At 37.8% G+C, this 13,164-nt stretch overlaps 2 protein-coding genes across 2 annotated transcripts; one reads left to right on the top strand and one right to left on the bottom strand.

The window, feature by feature from the left end:
- The first annotated feature begins 4,807 nt into the window (after window positions 1-4,807).
- LOC105864538 (olfactory receptor 8B3-like) lies at window positions 4,808-5,755 on the top strand. The gene has a single exon (XM_076001333.1). The coding sequence runs from the start codon at window positions 4,820-4,822 to the stop codon at window positions 5,753-5,755; it is 936 nt and encodes a 311-aa protein (XP_075857448.1). The 5' UTR covers window positions 4,808-4,819.
- A 5,403-nt stretch (window positions 5,756-11,158) lies between these two features.
- Window positions 11,159-12,092, bottom strand: LOC105864539 (olfactory receptor 10D1B-like). The gene is given in 2 exon segments (XM_076001421.1): window positions 11,159-11,533; window positions 11,535-12,092. Coding segments are annotated over 2 exon segments (933 nt in total).
- Window positions 12,093-13,164: the final 1,072 nt, after the last annotated feature.

The following is a 13,164-nucleotide window of genomic DNA, read 5'->3' as shown; positions in this document are numbered from 1 at the left end:
GGGGTTGGGAGAAGGGGATAGGGCAGTTTTTCAATGAATGTAAAGTTACAGTTATAGAAGATAAGTAAATTCCAGAGATCTGCTATATATCATAGTGCCTACAGTTAACAATATGGTATTATGCACTTAAAAATTTCTTTTTTTCAAAAAATGAGATTTCACTTTATTTTTTTTAATTAATTGATTTATTTTTTCCCAAATTCTGTGGGTAAAAATATTGTTAGGGTTACATATCTTGCCCCTGCCCCCCTCCCCACCCCGATCTGCCAGAGCTTCAAGCGTGTCCAGTCTTCAAGTGGTGCGCCCTAAGAGAGTATATCTCATGTTATGTGTTCTTATCAAAAAGAAAAAAAAAGAAAGAAAAGAAAAACAAAATCCAAAGAGATATAAGGAAACTTCCAAAGGTGATAGATATATTGTGATGTTGGTAACAAGAGTGTATGTGTATGTGCCAACTCATCAAATTATATACATTAATTATGTGCTGTTTTTTGTATAACTACTATACTTTAATAAAGCTAAAAAATATGAATAAATCTCAGAAAAAAGTTCTATGTATTGTTTTGCAAATAGATATAATGTAAGACATGATATTTATTTAACATATGGAAAGGTTACTGTAATTCCTATCATTTTACCAAGCTGTCTGTAGAGCTTAGCATCCATTATAGTAGCCACTGTGCTCACTACAGAGGCCTTAAAATATTGATAATTCAAATGGAGATGCTCTGTAAGTATAAAACACACATCAGATTTTGCAGACTTAATGAGAAAATGAGAAAAAGTAAAATGTGTCAATATTTTTTACAATACTTATAAATTGAGATAATATTTTGGATATCTTGGGTTAGATGAAATATGCTATTAAAATTAGTTTCAACTGTTTCTTTTTACTAGAAAATTGGCTAGAAAAGTGGCTCCTAGAAAATTTAAAATTACCTCATATTTGGCTCATATTTGTGGCTCATATTATATTTATATTGGACAGTACTGCTTTAAGGAGCATTGAATTGGGGGGAACAACTGTTCTATATGCTTCTTGCATTTAAACCATAATTTATGCCCATTAAGGAAACATTTATGGCCTCTTTCTAAAAAGAATAACATAATAGGAAGGAAACGAATAACCCAATTAAACTACAGGCAGAGAAACTGAATAAACATTTCTCTAAAGAAGACATATAAATATCCAACACATATAAGAAAAATGCTCAATGTCACTAATCATCAGAAAAATGCAAATCAAAACCACAGTGATATACCACCTCACACCTGTTGAAATGACTATTATCAAAAAGACAACAGATAATGAGTGTTGGCAAGGATGTGGAGAAAAAGAACCCTTGAGCACTGTTAGTAGGAATATTAATTAATACAGCCATTATGGAAAACAGTATAGAAGTTTATAAAAAAATTAAAAATAGACATACTACATAATCCAGCAATACCCCTACTGGGCATATATCCAAAGGAAATGAAATTAGTGTGTTGAAGAGAGATCTGTACTTTTCTGTTTATTGCAGAATTATTCACAAATAGCCAAGATACCGAATCAACCTGTGTCTACCCATGAATAAATGGATAAAGAAAATATGGTATATATACCCAGTAGAATACTATTCAGCCATAAAAATGAAGGAAAGCTTGTCAGTTGCACAACATGGATGAACCTGGAGGACATTATAGTAGGTGCAATAAGCTAGGTACAGGAAGACAAATACTGCATGATCTCACTCATATATGGAATCTAAAAAAGTTGATCTCATAGAAATAGAGAGTAGAATTGTGGTTACCAGGGACTAGGGTGGTTGGAGGGGTCGTTGGGAGATGTTGGTCAACAAATACAAAATTTCAGATAGAAGGAATAAATTCAAGAGGTTTATTGAACAACCTGGTGACTATAGTTAACAATAAATTGTATTCTTGAAAAACACTAAGAAAGTGGTTGTAAAGTATTCTCACCACAAAATGACAACCATGTGAGATCATACATATGTAAACTAGCTAGATTTAGTAATTTACAACAGATATATACTTCAAAACATCATGTCACAATGAATGCATACAATTTTATCTGTCTATATAAAATAATATACATATATAAGACATTGCTTAACAAAAAGAACGCTCAGAAACTTTAGGAGAATATTAGGATGCTTTTTGGAGTTAGTGCAGAGGAAGAAGTTTTACTAAATTTTGGTTTTGGTGGACTTAGCAAGAGTCACAAATGGGGCAGCATTTGGAATATTGAGGCTACAACTTATAAAAGCTTTGGAGACAGAAACTTTGATTTCAATGAAATTGGCAGAGGCTCTACCTATTGGATGCTGTTATAAGGGAGCAACCCTTGAGCAGCCTAGGCCTGATCCACATGTACCTGTCTTTAGGAACTATAATTTCTATACCCATGACCTCACAATTTTCACCTTGTTGTAGAACACTAGAGATAATTGCTGAGTAAATGACTAGTATTGGGGCAGCAGAATATTATTTAATGTCCAGATCAGGGGCTAGAAGTATCTAGGGCAGGGATCCTCAAACTTTTTAAACAGGGGGCCAGTTCACTGTCCCTCAAACCGTTGGAGGGCCGGACTATAGTTTTAAAAAAAACTATGAACAAATTCCTATGCACACTGCACATATCTTATTTTGAAGTAAAAAAACAAATGGGCAAAAACACCCACATGTGGCCTGCGGGCCGTAGTTTGAGGATATCTGATGCAGGGAGTCAGGACACAGCTTATATCCTCAATTGAACTGGGGAGTAGGAAATCCCTAGAGATACAATTTGAGCAGAAGATAGAGTCTCTAAGGAGACATTGTGAGCATCTAACTTGGATATAAATACAGAGATGTCAAGGTTTCCTGAGAGAGGCTCTGTGTCTGGGTAGTAACCCCCAAACATAAAATAAAATCCTTTGTGCTCTATCAACTAGGAGGACGTTTTACTTTGCTGCCACTGGAGTGAACTTGGTAGAAGTCCAATGAAATAGATGCTTGACTTTTAGCTCTGGAGGAGTCCCAGGGTGATTCAGAGATGGAGGTCTGTGTTCTGACACACTCTGCATTTTAGGCAGCTGAGAAGTCTGTGACAGGGCTCTTCCCATCTATGTTATTGGAACCATTTTCAGTCAAAACACTTGTGGAAGAGAGAAATTAAGGACCAGCATTGGGTTCTCTAGAAGAAAAACCTGTGAGTATCCTAATTCAAAATCTCTTTGAAGAATTCTTTCTCTAACCTCACAGCCAATGGAGCAAAAGGCTCTGTCAGAATCATCTGTCTTTTTACTGGAGACAGCTCTAAGTGTGCGGGGCTTCTTATTGCAGGATCTAGGATCTAGAAGTGGGGACACAGACAATGTAGACACAAAATGAGGGTCACTGTGGCATCAGGTAGACCTTGGTCTCTTAAGGCTTTCCTCAGTGAGAAGATCGAAACTCCATGGTCTTCTAGTTATTTGGTCTTGGGCAATGTCCGATTCCTATGTTAAAATATTGCATAGCCATCTTTGAAATAGGGACAGAATTTTTGCACAGTCCAGACTAGTAAGGGAAGAGCACAGAAAAAGACACTAAGAGCAGAAAAAGAATCATACATGAGTAATATCCAAAAAAGGGTCATTTTGAGTTGGCTTTTATTCCACAACTACCACGATCTATGTATTGAGTGCCTGCTATGTCAGGACCACATGGAGAATGAATACATAATAAATAAGGCAGGCAAAGTCCTGGTCTTCATGAATATAGTTATAGTCTAGCAGGACACAAGGCACTAACTAATCAATTACATAAATGCTACCACATTGCTAACTCCGTTTTCATCAATGAGTCCTAGTCTATCTCTCATCCCATTTGTAAGTCTCAGCTGCCCCCCTGAAACCTTATCTGTCCCTCAACTCTACCTGTCTGACTGTACTTCCATGAGTTGCTCTCTATTTCTCACCTTAGCCCTGACTTTGCTCCCTATACTTTGCTTCATTCCTTAGTCTCTCTTCATCCCTCACTCTACCTCAGAGCCTTATTCCACCTCTAATATCATATTCCAGATTCAAACCCTTCCCTGCCCCGCTCATCTTCTTGACTTTTATTGCACCCTCACCCATTCATTCTCAATCTGCCACAATTCTTCTCTGCACCAATGAACATGATCCCATCCCCTGAGCTTTAGGCAATATTCAACCTTCACTCTATTCCTCATCATATCCATTTAACCTTCCTGCATTGCTGGCCTTCTCTCCGTCTTTGGATCTCATTCTATAAAGGACCATATCTATCAGACTGACTCCATCCTTAAACCTTACTTCTTTCCTCACTTCACCTGTGTACCTCACACAATGCTGACCCTCACTCACTCTGAGAATCTGACCCACACCATCTGTGATGCCCACACCTCTTTCTGAGTGAAAGCTAGGGATTGGATGAGATTCAGTGAAATGTGAAACAACACATGGTTTAAAAAAAAGTGGAAACTTCAATATTTGAGCATCATGAGACACATATGTATGTCATAATGTCAACTCTTTTAAAAGTGTTCTGTCAAATTATCATGGACTTCATGTTTTCCCATCCTTGTATCTTAACACGACCTGCAGGTCTACGTAGGCTCCAGCTGCACCAGTCATCTCTCTTAAGGAAACCTGGAAAATCTGACACTGCAGAGCTTCTACAAGTCAGGGGATGTTGCTGCACATCCTGGAGTGTGAAAGGGCATCTCAAGAGTCTAGAGAATGCCATTTCCAGGGTGAGAAATGATTCAAAAGAGCTCATTTCCCTCTAATTGGCTTTTCTTTCATCTCCATAGATCAGCTCCTACAAAAGAATGACACATAGAAATGCCTCCTTGGTGACAGAGTTTATCCTTGAAGGTTTGACTGACCGGCCAGAACTTCAACTCCCCCTCTTCTTCCTATTCCTAGGAATCTATCTGGTTACAGTGGTGGCCAATTTGGGCTTGATTACATTAATTTCACTAAACTCTCACCTTCACACACCCATGTATTATTTCCTCTTTAATCTGTCTTTCATAGATATCTGTTACTCTTCTGTCTTTACCCCCAAAATGCTCATGAATTTTGTATTGGAGAAAAACACCATCTCCTATACAGGGTGCCTGACTCAGCTCTATTTCTTCTGTTTCTTTGTCATTGCTGAATGTTATATATTGACAGCAATGGCATATGATCGCTATGTTGCCATTTGCAAGCCACTGCTATATAATGTTATACTGTCTCCTCGGATCTGCACTTTGTTTGTGTTTGGGGCATATGTGATGGGGTGTTGGGGTTCCCTAGCCCACACTCTGTGTATGGCAAGACTGACCTTCTGTGATGCCAATATTGTCAACCATTATCTGTGTGATATACTCCCAGTGCTGCAGCTTTCCTGCACCAGCACCTACAACAATGAGATCGTGGTCTTTGTTCTGGTTGGCATGAACATTCTGGTGTCTACCAGCACCACGTTCATCTCCTATGCTTTCATCATCTCCAGCATCCTCCGCATCAGCTCCACGGAGGGCAGAGCTAAAGCCTTCAGCACCTGCAGCTCCCACTTAATGACTGTTTCGCTTTTCTTCGGGGCAGCAGCATTCATGTATCTCCAACCTTCTGATGCAGAGTCTATGGACCAGGGAAAAGTGGCCTCAGTCTTTTATACAAACGTTGGGCCCATGCTGAACCCCTTGATCTACAGCTTGAGGAATAAGGATGTCAAACTTGCTCTGAAGAAAACTTTAAGACGAAAAGTATTTTCCTAAGCAGCAACAGAGCTTGTACAAGCAATTTTTAGCACTGGTTTATTCGGTTTTGTTGGTACTTCTTCACAATAAAATAGAATGCATTTTCTCACTTAATTCAGGGCCTTTCTTTCTTAAAGAAATTCCTTAATTCTTCCTTCCTCCACTCTTCTTATCTTTTAAAAATATAATTTTATAATTACAACATTAAGAAAAATGTTGTAATTATACAATTTTGTCTTTTGCTATTAGAAATAACATCTTTTGGACACATATTGTTGATGCTGTGATTGAACAATTGAATAACATCACAAAACATCTATCTGCACAGCAAAGTGACATGGCTATGAGAGCCCGAGGACTCTGCTTTGCTAGATGTCTTTGGTGTTAGCGTAGAATTCGTATGACACAAACACTGTTCCAGGATTCCTCACAAAAGTGAAAACAGTGAACATGGCCTTTTGAGATTTGCTTCTTTCCTGGTTTCCTGGTTTTGTTAACAGTTTCAAAATCTATACCAACTTCTGTTAGTCTTTAGAAATTGTGAGAGGGGAAAATACACAATGGCAGCCAATGCATGCATGTATTGAAAATAAACGCTGTTGTGAATACTGCTTTTCTATCAACTTCTTTAGCATCAAATTATTCTTACTCTATAGTTATAACCATGTTTTGTTAGGTCTAGTGTACCACTTGACACAGTTTCTCTTGAATAAGATTTGTCTGCCACCACTAATAGATCAGGAGCTCCTGGCGAGCACAGATTTTCTTTTTATCACCTTTGTATCCCTGGTGTTTGACACAATTTTTGTTTTGAATTCATTCAATATTTGATGTTCTGAATATTGTAGGGTAAAGCAAGCTGTATGTAGTATTTCTCATTTTCTACAACATAAACATTGGGTTTTTTTCTCTTTGCAAAATGCAGTATGATAAAGATGCTCAAATTAATATAAAAAAGTAAAGAAATAATTAAAATATTTATAAAATGCCTGCAATGTCTATCCTTGCATCTAATATGAAGTTTCTTTTTATTTTAAATTTTCAGAAAGTCAGCAATTATTTGGAAAAGTCTGATTCTTTTGAGCATTGCTTTTAAGGTTTCTCACATGGGACCTAATCAGCCTTTCATGTAGGGATAGTTTTTCCACTAATGAGTCCAAGTGTTCATAAATACTCTACCCGATGCCCTTTGTAACAAAGGTTTCCCACACTGGATTGTGGCAATATCAAACTATTCTCAGTGGAAGTGCTGTATTTTGATGCATTTCTTTAGAGGGTTGGATTTTGTTTTGGCAGGCAGTTATATTACTTCCGAACCAGCTTGATGATTCAAAGCCTTGTTTTTAGACTTCTTAATTGTGTGTCTAGGGTATCTTAATTTTGGTCTAATTTAGCACTGTTCCTAGAGTGTGACCCTTCTTGCACCTCTACTACATGTTCCATATCATCTCTACTTAGGCAGGCCAGAACTCAAATGATACCCAGTTTTAAACGAATTCTTGAAAAAGTTTTGTTTATAGCTTCCTTGTTGTTATAATTATTTTCTTTGCTGAACCACGTGGTATTTTACCCTGTGCTTTCACAAATTAGTATTTAGACATTTATTCAAGGGGACATAATGCAGATATCTGGAGTATGTTCTCTGATTAGCCCCCTCCTCTCTAATGCTCTGTCTGATAAATTCTAGCCACCTTGACATCTCTGAATTCTGACCTCTGGCTTACCAATGTAGCAAAATTCTATGCTACATTTGGAATCCCTTCTGCTGTGCCAAATTTCAGAAATTGTGTCAAAGCAGAAAGCCAGAGTGATCATAGGGATCAATCATCTTATTTGTTTTACTTCTTTCAGGCATCATAGTCCTGTGCTGACTTTTAGTATCAAAACAATTGTATGTGTGTGTGTGTGTGTGTGTGTGTGTAAAACAACAATTAATTTTGTTTGGCTGCTTTTTTTCCTTTTTTTATTTCAAAGTATTAAGCAGGTACAAATACTCTTTTGTAACATGGAAACTTTTTGTAATGCTTAAATCGGGGCTTTTATTGTGCCCATCACATGAATAGTGTTCACTATAGCCAATAGGTAGGTTTTTACCCTGCCCTGCTTCCCTCTTCTTGATTTCCAATGACCTTTACATTTCTTTGTGCACATACCGTGTTTCCCCGAAAATAAGACAGGATCTTATATTTATTTTTCCTCAAGAAGACACCGTAGGGCTTATTTTCAGGGGATGTGTTATTTTCCCTTCAAAGCCTCAGCTTGCAGCACGCACGGGATGGCCGGGACCTGACAGGGGGAGCCGACCTTGTTGGTGGGGCTGTCCCCGCCTTTCCAGTCACCTCTGGGATAGTAGCTGTCAGGATGGGGCAGATGAGAAGGGCTGCTCCTCTTCTTTACTGCTCCACCACGAAATGCGTGGGTTGCGCAGATACGCTGCGTAGCCACGCCCATCACTAGGTCTTATTTTCGGGGTAGGGCTTATATTGCGCAAATGCTTAGAAATCCTGATAGGGCTTATTTTATGGGTAGGTCTTATTTTCGGGGAAACATGGTATATGCCCATCTGTTAGCTCAGAATTATTAGAGAGTACATGTAGTGTTTGTTTTTCCATTCTTGAGATACTTCAATTAGGATAATGACCTCCAATTCCATCAAAGTTGCTGCAAAAGGCATTATTTCATTCTTATTTGTGGATTAGTAGAATTGCATAGTGTATACTCATGAATTGATGGGCACTTGGGTTCATTGCACATCTTTGCAATTGTGAATTGTGCTGCAATAAGCATTCAAGTGCAGGTGTCTTTGATGAAAAGTCGTTTTTTTTTCCCCTTTGGGTAAATACCCAGTAGTGGGATTGCTGGATCAAATGGATGGACACACCATTAGCTGGGACTCAAGCATTACAAAAGTGATCCATGTAACATAAAACATTTTTACCCCCTTAATATTTTAAAATAAAAAGACTGATAACATGTTTGGGCTTACCATACTATTCTCTGTGTGTCCATATATATTTGAAATTTTATGCAATAGAAACAAATTTTAAAGAAAAATGAATGTGATTACAGAAATTCATATGTCTTCAGGGCATTCCACATGAAAAGTATCACTTTAGGTTCTGGAGGTACAGTTATAAACAAGATAGGAAAAACTCCTATTGTGGAATTTATGTTTTACTTAGGAAGAGAAAAAATAAACAATTTGAAATAGATAATAAATTGACCATTAGTGATGTATGTTGTGAATCAAAATATATAGCAAGGTAAGTAGTAAAAGTGTGATAAAGCAGATGGGTATTTTAATAGTATGAACATGAAAGTATCCTTTGTGGCATTTCAGCATTAAAAACCTGAATAAAATGAGAAGGTAAGCTATGAAAATATCAAGAAAAATACAATACAAACAAGAATACAATTATCAAGTTTTTGTAGTATCTTCAATAAGTTGGATGAACATTTTGCTTTTTTATTATTTAGTCTTTACAACAGCAATGCAAGAAAGGTGTTACCATTTCCATATTACCAAGGATTTCTTCACCCTAATAACTCACTTTCTTTTGGGACAAACTTTAAGTAACTAAGAGAAGGAATTATATGGAGAGAGTTGGTATTCTCATGAACTATTGAATGTCTATATCCAATAGTTCACTTATTGCACTTCACTGTTTGGTGCTTTGTTTCCCTGCCTCCCTCTCTGGACTGCACTTGGCCTAAGTTAGGGCTCCAGAAATATTTATTTGTTGAATGAATACAGAACATGACTGCTATCATGTTCCTTCAACTTGATAAAGCTCTTTAAAAGACAAGGTTTGCGACTATCATTGAAGCTTCCTCCCAAAGACTAGAAAAAGAATATGTTCTCAGTACTCTGGAGACACTTAATAGGAACAACATAACTGACAGATGTGGGGAGATTGAGGCTCTGCTTCGTCAACCACAACAAAAGACCATCTGGGATTCAGACCTTCATCTGTTCAACAATTATCAGTCACCAACAACTGGCTCTTTTTTGTTCTTTCTCTCCCTGACCCTACCTATCTTTTTACTCTTGGAAAATGTTTTGTTAATACTTTGTGACGCAATGTAAAGATGACTTTGTCAAGTCTTATTCACAACATAGAAAAGTGGAAATCTGACTCTGTGAGATAAGAAAGAATTCACATACAAAGTGGAATTCGAACTGGGTTTTGAATGGTAAGAATGAGCTTGTCCAGTTGAAGATCATTATAAGTAGAGCAAATAAAAGGCACAGAGCTTAAGAGAAGTGATCAGTAAAAGAGTTCTCCCCTTCAAATGCATGCATTGACTCACTACCCAGATATGAGGCCCAAATATAATGTTGTGTCTAGTTCAGTCTGGCAGATTCTTTCACTGATCTCATCCTGAAAAGAACCAAAAGTGGGAAGACTTGCCTCTGCCTTTGCTCCTTCTCTTCCCATCACCCCCTCTTCCCATTATCCTCTTCTTTTCCCATCAGTCCCTTCTTTACCCATCACACCTTTCCCTTCCCATCATTCCCTTCTCACTGTTCTTTCTTTTCATCAAATTGCTGTATGGACTGTAATAGCACATTTCTTGTGATAAGCCCACTAGGAAAAATAACAAAGAAATATAAAGGGGAAGGAACTAAAGACAAGCCTTTGTATATGCAGAGTATCCAAAACCATTAAATAATAGCAGCTTGGACTTCTCATTGCCCCATCTGTGCCAGGGATTATGAAGCCAAACTCAAATTTTCTAATGCTGAAAAATAACAGAATCTGTCACCTCTTCATAGACTCTATGTATCTACGTGCTCCACATTCTCTTTCACTCACTGCCCCAGCACCAGGCCAACACCTGTTTTCAGGTCTGAGACCAACAGACAGGCTTTGTAGATGATACAGCACACTAGTACTTCTGATTCATTCACAAGAGACCTGCCTTAAAGTTCCATCTAGAAGTCCTTTTTTAAAAAAAGAAAAAACCAAAAAAACACAATTTCCTCATATTTCAGAAGTCACAGGATATCACCTGAGCCATGTTATTGAAACTCTCCAATTTTTTCAGCAACTCCTAGACTATCAGATGATGGCTTATCCAACGCAGACATTTGAGGGGATAATTAGTTAATAATACCAGTGTAGGTGAAGAAGTGATAGAGTAGGGAAGAAAAGAAGAGAAGAGGATACAGGAGCAGGAAAACAGAAGAGAAAATTGAAGAGAAGGTCCAGGATGTTTTGCCAACTGGGAAGAAATAATTCTTCCCGGGCAGGATAATTTATTAGTTACTTCACCTTAAATAATTTGCTTTATGTATTTAAGTCTTAGCTTCTTCATCTGTAATAAAAAATGGCAGTGATAATATCTGTGTGCACAAGACGAATATCTTTTTTAAGCAGTGTGGTGTTATTAAAGTGTTAAGCTACTGATCTTTCTCTATCATTTCTCAGGAAAGAAGGCCACCTGCTGTAGCACCTTCCTCAGGGAATATTTAACTTCCTTATTTCTCAGGCTATAGATCAAAGGATTCAGCATGGGGGTGACCAGGTTGTTCAGTACCTGAACAGTTGCATTAAGCCAGGGATTGGGAGTGGGCTGCAGGTAGATGAGGACCACTGGCATGAAGGAAAGGAGAATGGCAGTAAGGTGGGCACTGCAGGTGGAGAAGGCACGGCGTCGGCCCTCTGTAGATTGAATTTGAAGAATGGAGCAAACAATGCAGGTGTAGGAGGTCAGAATGAGAAGGAAACAGCTGAGAGGCATGAGGCCCACACTGATGAACCCCACCATCTCCAGGGCTGAGGTGTCTGCACAAGGCCAGCTTCAGCATCACTGGGATATCGCAGAAGTAATAGTCCACCTCATTGGGGCCACAGTAGGGCAATTGGAAGGTGAGAGTGGTGAGAAAGGTGGCCTGAATGCAGCCAAAAAATGAGGTCCCCATGGCTAGGATGGTGCACACTCTGTGGCTCATGATGATGGTGTAGCGCAGAGGGTAACATATGGCCACAAAGCGGTCATAGGCCATCACCGTGTAGAGGAAACACTCAGTACAGCCCAGGAAATGGTAGAAGAAGAGCTGGGACACGCAGCCTGCATAGGAGATGGTGCGGCTGTTCCCTGAGAGGTAGAACAGCATCTTGGGGGAACTGACAGAAGGGAAGAATATGTCAAAAACAGACAGCTTGCACAGGAAGAAGTACATGGGAGTATGAAGCCGAGTGGAGGAGACAATAGCAAGTAGGATCAGCAGGTTCCCCATAAGGGTGAAGATGTAGAAGGACAAAAACAAAACAAAGAGCATTGTCTGGAGCCCCTCTGTGTGTGGGATGCCCAGCAGGATAAATTCAGTCACAGCCGAGACATTCCTCATCTTTTTCAGAATGCTAGACTTCAAAAAAGACCACACAGGATTCCAAAATATGAACACTGATGTCAAACTAAGATGCTCTCTGAGGGATGTCTTGGTTTCCTGTTTTAACAATCAACAATCAGCTCTCTAATGTAGGGGCAGATCTACATAAAAACATAAGAACCATAAAAATTCTTGACAATGTTTTGAAACTTTTGGTTTTGTATACCACAGACTATTTTTCTCCAGACCCGATGTTGGAATTATCAAATATATTTAACTGTCTATTATAACTATCCTCTTTGAGATGTAAACTCATTTAAAATAAATGGGAGCATAGGCATTTTCAGCAAGCAAATATAAAGTATAAAAATGAAGCAGATAAAAATTTTAGAACTGAAAAATACAATTGGTGCTTAAGGAATTAGAAACATTTAAATTCATACTGTGAGTCCTAGCCAGTGCAATATGGGGAAAAATAAAAAACAACTAAAGGCAAGAGGATAAAAAGAAAGCAAGCAAACTGCTTATGTTTACAAACATCATTTTTATCTACACAATAAATCCCAAGTAATCTTCAATAAAACTTCTAGAACTAATAAGTGAATTTAGCAAGGTAACTAGATGTAAAATCAATATACAAAACTGTGTTATATTTTCATATGTTAGCAACCAAAAATTGGAAATCAAAAGTAAAACAAATAGTACTATTTATAACAGCACTAAAATACATAGTTTCAAATAAAAAATATGTGCAGGATCAATACATTGAAAACAAAACATTAATGAAAGCAATCAAAGAAGATACATATAGGTGGAGAAACAGTGTTCATGGATTGGAAGACTCAATGTTGTTAAAAAATCAATTTTTCCCAAACTAATCTATATAACCAAGGCCATCATAATCTTAATCCCAACATAATTTTTTATATTAATAAGATGATACTACACTTTATATGGAAAGCAAAATAATTATAATAGAAAAACAGCAAAGTTTGAGGGCTCAAACTGGATTTTACAACTTACTGTAATGCTACATTTATCACGATCATGTCATGTTGGTGAAAGAAGAGGGACTCACAGCTCAATAGAA

Source organism: Microcebus murinus, chromosome 4, assembly GCF_040939455.1.
Source record: "Microcebus murinus isolate Inina chromosome 4, M.murinus_Inina_mat1.0, whole genome shotgun sequence".
Classification (NCBI taxonomy): Eukaryota; Metazoa; Chordata; class Mammalia; order Primates; family Cheirogaleidae; genus Microcebus; species Microcebus murinus.
Note: the sequence above shows the minus strand (reverse complement) of the source record. Positions and strands in the feature narration are given on the sequence as shown.

Bases quoted from the DNA above. Each gene is read 5' to 3' on its own strand.
- LOC105864538 (XM_076001333.1), top strand. From the start codon at position 4,820: ATGACACATAGAAATGCCTCCTTGGTGACAGAGTTTATCCTTGAAGGT.